The following is a 6,000-nucleotide window of genomic DNA, read 5'->3' as shown; positions in this document are numbered from 1 at the left end:
GAAAATAGGGAAATTTAATAGAAACAATAATAAACAAATATTTATATAAAAAAAAAAAAAACATTGGGGGAGCGATCAGACCCCACCAACAGAGAGCTCTGTTGGTGGGGAGAAAAAGGGGGGTGGTGGTTGTGCAGAGAGCTCTGTTGGTGGGGAGAAAAAGGGGGGTGGTGGGGTGGGGAAGTAAATCACTTGTGTGCCGAGTTATGCGGCCCTGCAATGAGGCCTTGAAGCTGCAGTGGCCCATTTTTTTAAAAAAATGGCCTGGTCTTTAGGGGGGTTTAAGCCCATGGTCCTCAAGTGGTTAAACTGGTTGCCAGAGTATCGAAGCGCCCCTTTTATATGGACGCAACATATGTGCTAACCTTTCCAAACAATACTTAAGGCTGGGAACCACTGCAGCGCTTCCTGGAGGATCTTAGGACAGTGGTGCCTCTTAAGGTGCTCATTAAGGTACAATTTTTATCTAAATACGATCTTTCGATGAAATTTGAATGATCAAAACTAATCTGAAAGTAATTATCGGTTGTTCACATTTACTGAACAAGTCTTTCTTCAAATTCGATCATAAAATCCAACTTTCCGATAGGTTTTATCCCATTAAGCAATCATCCAAAAAATCGTTTCATCAATTACCTTCAGAAAGGGTACATTTTCTATATAAAATTCAATCACATCGAAAGATTGCATTTGGTGAAAAAATTGTACCATTAATGGGCACCTTATGTGTCACGATTGATCTGGGAATCATGTTCAAAGTTGCAGTACTTTGAACTGGAAATCATGAACAGTTACCTTGGCCTACTTTTTTTTTCCGTCTTAGCTCAAAAAAAAAAAAATTAAAAAAAAAAATACTGCTTATAAAAACAGCCTAATTTCTACTTACCGACTCAAGAAAGTTAGAAAAAAAACAAACTGATGTTAATGTGAACCTGGATGATAAAAGTAACTAGACGATGCATTGTTCAATTTTTTTTCCCCATTTTACTTATGTAATTGGCATCATTATCACATCCACGCGAACGTGAGGAGGGATCACCTCATAATATCATTAAAATTATATTGTACAAAGTCTATATATATATATATTTATATATATTTATATAATATATAACTCAATATTTGTAACTTTTTTTTGTCATTTTTCCATTTCATCTGTGGGGAATGCATTATGATGCTTTGGAAAGTCCACAATATTACAACCCCGGGTGGAGGGAGAGAAGGGTACTGTGTGTCCCAGTGAGTCAGTGCCAAGGATGCCGATGGAAAATTGAGGTGGAGCTGGTACCTCTTTATGAAGGTCCTTAAATACAAGAGTGGTCCCAGCCCGTGTCCTCTGATTGTCCTCTGGAAATGCAAGAAGGGATAACCGTATCTGCCCCTAATCAGAGGCCTAAGGGCACGACAGTACCCATCTCCCTTCATGACACACAGATGCCCTGCGTCCCTTGTAAAGTCGCTCCCCCGATTCTTACACGGATACAGAAGAGTGATGGGAGTGGACGAGGTGTTCATGTATCCAAACCGCAAAGTTGTGAACGTCCTCCTTTCCTATGTTTTGGGATGAAATCCTGGAGTGTTGCTATTGTTCTGCTCCCCTTCAAATATTTGATTATTTCCCACCAGTCTGGGGTAACTGGGCACCGTAACAAAAAGGGAAAGAAAAAAAAAAAGTTGTGGGACGCTAGACCCCGCCCCATGTGCAGTGGGCATGTGCGCTCCTACGTCAGGGAGGAGTCTCCTTTACCCCCGCCGCCACAGTAAGCTGGCGCATTCTCGTGCAAATGAGTCCACCTGGAACCCCACACAGGAGTGACGGGGGGAGTCCAGCCATGTGTCTCTTCTCATAGGATGGCACAGCATCTGCAGAACCGCTGCCTGCTGCCCCCCACAGAGGGAGGGGGTGTGACTGGCGCAAAGTAGGCATGGACTTTTATATTAGGGAGATGTGTCTGGAAGAGAAGACCAAGACGAGATTTAATTAGCAACAGACGTGTAAAGCTAGAATTCAAAATGCATCTATTCTGTCATCGTAAAATAGGCGTGCAAAGTCTAACACGTGTGAGGACACACACTATAGCCTTCCTAGTGGTATGGATGAGCTTGACTCGTCCAGGGAAAAACAGCTGAAAACTGTATAGAGGAGTCATGCTCGTCCAGCAATTGTAAGCAATGGTTCAGTTTTTCACATAAATTAAGCACTTTTTGTATAGAAATCGAGCAGAAATTGCCAGTTAACGTACACCTGAATTGATAGGGATATGGAGGCTGCCATATTTATTTGCTTTTAACCTATTGAGGACTGCAGTGTTAAAACCCCCTAAAGACCAGCCTATGTTTTACTTAATTGGCCACTGCAGCTTTAGGCTGCTTCCACACAGGGACGTTACAGGCGCACGTTAGTGCAGCCTGTAACGCTCCTCTAACGCACAGCAATGTAACACAAGTGGGCTGTTCACACTGCCCACGTTGCGTTACATGTAACGCTGCACGTTGTAGTGAAAGTGCAGCATGCTGTGCGTTCTAGCGGCTTTAGCCGCGTTAGACTGTTTGCAAATGCTCAGTGGGGGGAGGAGAGGAGGCGGGGAGATGCCGCTACAGTAGCCGCGCACATGGCTACTTAATATGCACTGCACTGGCGGCCGCTGATTGGCCGGCGGGACCACGTGATGCGGAGTGTCTTGCTCCGCATCACATGGTCCCGCCAGCCAATCAGCGTCACTCTGGGAGACCTTATGCGGATAGAGCCAAGCTACAGGGCCGCACAACACAGCACACGAGGGATTTCCTCCCCCCCCCCTTTTTCCCCCCTCTGTTGGTGGGGTCTGATTGCCCCCTCCCCCTCCCCCCCCCCCCCCCCCCCCGTTTATTTTTTTTTAAATAAATATGTTCAATTTTTTTCTATATTTTTTACTGTTTGTCTTTTTTTTTTTTTTTTAATCCAAACCCCTCTCTCCCCCCAGCCGGCCAATCCTGGCGATCGGCTGTCATAGGAGTCTGCCTATGAGAGCCGATCGCTCTCTTGTCACATGGCTGTCCCCACTCCTAGTACAGTGCCGTACTTGGTAGAATGACGACGGTTTTGTCATCTAACAGACTGAAGGCGGGGTAGAGCTCCGCCCTCCCAAGCAGAAGATGCCTGCGATCTCCTACAGTAGCCGGCCCCAGGACCTGACGTCAATTGGCGTTATGCGGTCCTGGGGCTGCCGCCGCATTCACGCCCATTGGCGTAACACGGGAGTTAAAGGATAACCGAGGCGACATGTGACATGATGAGAGACGTGTATGTACAGTGCCTAGCACATAAATAACTATCCTGTGTTCCTTTTCTTCTTTCTCTGCCTGAAAGTTGATCAGGTATGTAAGTGGCAGTTCCTATCTGAGTCAGGACCAGGGATGGGCTCTTGAGTAATCGCAAGTGATTACTCGTGATTCAAATGAGGCTTCATTGGCGCAGGTGTGTGGCGGGGATACAATTTACTCATAATTCTGCCGTCCGCCCTGCATTCCAAACAGCTTGCACACGTCCTGTTGGTCGCATTGCAAGCCTCACACCGGCGCACTTCCTGCTTCCGGATTGAAGGAGGAAGTGCTGGCTATGTGAGTGCTGGGGGGAGGGAGAGAGAGAGCAGGCATGTGTATGAAGCAGTCCTCATACCAAACGCTCCCCCAGTTCACCTCCGCCCCCCTCAGTTATCTTCTAAAGGCTCCCAAAGCTAGTTCAAGGAAGTGGCTTGGTGGGGGAATTTAAATTGATTTTTGATAATATACGAGTGCTCAGGTATCCTGTAGAGGAAACCAGAGCTCACGTAAGTAAAAAGATTTATACATACCTGGGGCTTCCTCCAGCCCCATCCGCTTGGATCGCTCCCACGCCGCCATTGTCTTCCACTGCCTGCAGCTTCGGTACCGGGTCCAGTCATTGCCGTCAGTTGGAGCAAACATTCCCCTAGTTTCTAGTAGAGTCAGTCACTTTCACCTGGGGGTTTCTATTTATATATCAAGATGTTTATATTCAAGTATGCAATTTCCCCTTTTTGGTCCCTTTTATCCCCCTACACATTCCTAGTAGTTGCTATATACCAGCGGTTCTGGATGCTTGCTTGGCTTAACAAGGGCGAAAAGGGATAATTTGCATAAGTGCATTGTGGGTAACCACAAATGTTCATTTATAACTGAATTATTGCAAATTTCCTTCTGTTTTAAGAAGGCAATTACACTAAGCTTTGCTTTTTTAGTAAGAGGGCTTTTTGGTCCCTTTTATCCCCCTACACATTCCTAGTAGTTTGGGTCACCCTGAGCTGCTTGGTTACTCTGTTATATTCAAGTATGCAACCTCTACAGCGCAAGACTAAAATCAGAATTGCTCCGGTCACTGGAGGATTTCAGCACAGAGAAGCACGTCATCTGCTTCCAGTAATTCCCATGTAGCGTGAATGTTTCTTTTAAGCCCCGCTCGAATACATGTATACTGAAATCACACCCCATCTATATAAAATAGATATAAAGAAGCATTCTTACTCGCAGTCTTTTGATGCCAGCCCGTGTGATCTGTTGGCAGTCATACAACTCGATGCGTTCGAGACTCTGACAGCTCTTTAGGTGTTCCAAGGATGCGTCCGTGATGAGAGGACAATTGTCTAATTCGATGACTTCCAGCCGGTCATGGGCGCAGGCTCCATTACCCAGGTGGCGGATCCCATCGTCTGTGATTAACTCGCAGTGAGATAAACTCTGTGTAGAGGGAAAAAAAAACATGCTCTTGTAAGATAGTCATGAAATTCTGATCGACTACAATGTTATTAAAGTTTTTACTACGGTGGAGCAGAGCCACACCTATTTACCCTTACTTCCTGAGAGGATTCTTTCCACTTCCTGCCCAACACAGCAGGAGAGGCCTCACAGAATTTCCCAAGCTACCTGCAGAAAAAAGGTTTTTGGAAAGTTTTTCTCTGACTTCCTATTCCTGGTGACCTGATAAGATGGACAGGAGGCCAGAAAAGCATAACTACTCAGCAAGGAGCCCTAATGATTGATATGGAGCTGGGGAGGGCACACCAGCCAAAGCCTCTTCAAAGGCACACGGAAAACCTCTTTTCTACCTCCCATACTATGCATCATAGTTTCTATCTGTAGGGCCAGGGAACGTGTCAGGATATAAGAGCAGTGAAATTCCTATTAAAGGGAGATAGAGGAGGAGAGTGACTGGGGCAGTACAATATGTAAAAGTGTGGGACCTGAAGGGGACAGATTACCTGGGTGTATGTGAGTACAACTCGGGCAGAGAGCAGCATAAGCGAGTGGGGCATCCCATCATTTGTGGTCATGCCCCTACAGGAAGTTGAGTTTCTCTCTTTACAAAGAGCATCCCCTCCTACCTCACAACAGCTAATCAATCACAAAACATTAAAAAGCTGAATGCTGACAGCCATTTTATCTGGATATGGGGATTATTTTATGTGGATCTGGGGATTATTTCATGTGCAATTCCAGCAGACACTAATAGCAGCATCTGTGGTTTCACCCGGCACAGCTGGTGCCTGCCCGACTTCCTAGGGCACAAATCAGAGGCTAGAGATACAGTTGTCATACAGTATGCCATAAGCGGATGACTCTTCTGACTAGTCTCACCAGCTATGGCCAGGGCACGATTAAGTCTTCCTGGCATGATACTTACCAACACTTGCAGCCTTGGACAGTGTATAGAGAGCTGGATAAGAGTGCTGTCTGTAATCTGTAGCAGAAACAAAGGAGGAGAGGTGGATCTGGTCAGTGGTGGCATCTTTTTGACAGCTACACAAAGTATGAGAGGCTACACCGCAGTCCATGACTGGTTCGACGCATCTGACAGTTCTATTTTATGCACTTAAAGTAGATCCAAGATGAACTTTTACTCATTGCATATTTTTCGGACCATAAGACGCACCTCACCATAAGATGCACCTAGTTTTAAAGGACAAAAACCAGGGGAAAAAAATAATTTTAAATCTAGTGCATCCA

At 45.6% G+C, this 6,000-nt stretch overlaps 1 protein-coding gene across 2 annotated transcripts in view; it reads right to left on the bottom strand.

The window, feature by feature from the left end:
- Nucleotides 1-1,080: 1,080 nt before the first annotated feature.
- The window catches only part of FBXL20 (F-box and leucine rich repeat protein 20), a 106,603-nt gene continuing 101,683 nt past the window's right edge, over nucleotides 1,081-6,000 (bottom strand). For both annotated transcript variants that reach the window (XM_068262399.1, XM_068262400.1), the window contains exons 13-15: nucleotides 5,678-5,734; nucleotides 4,522-4,734; nucleotides 1,081-1,952 (exon numbers count right to left, since the gene is read on the bottom strand). In XM_068262399.1, the coding sequence (XP_068118500.1) occupies nucleotides 1,845-1,952; nucleotides 4,522-4,734; nucleotides 5,678-5,734 (378 nt within the window). In that variant the 3' untranslated portion in view covers nucleotides 1,081-1,844. The remainder of the gene's footprint in view (nucleotides 1,953-4,521; nucleotides 4,735-5,677; nucleotides 5,735-6,000) is intronic.

This window comes from Hyperolius riggenbachi, chromosome 12, assembly GCF_040937935.1.
Source record: "Hyperolius riggenbachi isolate aHypRig1 chromosome 12, aHypRig1.pri, whole genome shotgun sequence".
NCBI classification, from domain to species: domain Eukaryota; kingdom Metazoa; phylum Chordata; class Amphibia; order Anura; family Hyperoliidae; genus Hyperolius; species Hyperolius riggenbachi.
The sequence above is the reverse complement of the archived record's forward strand: the minus strand, read 5'-3'. Positions and strand labels throughout refer to the sequence as shown.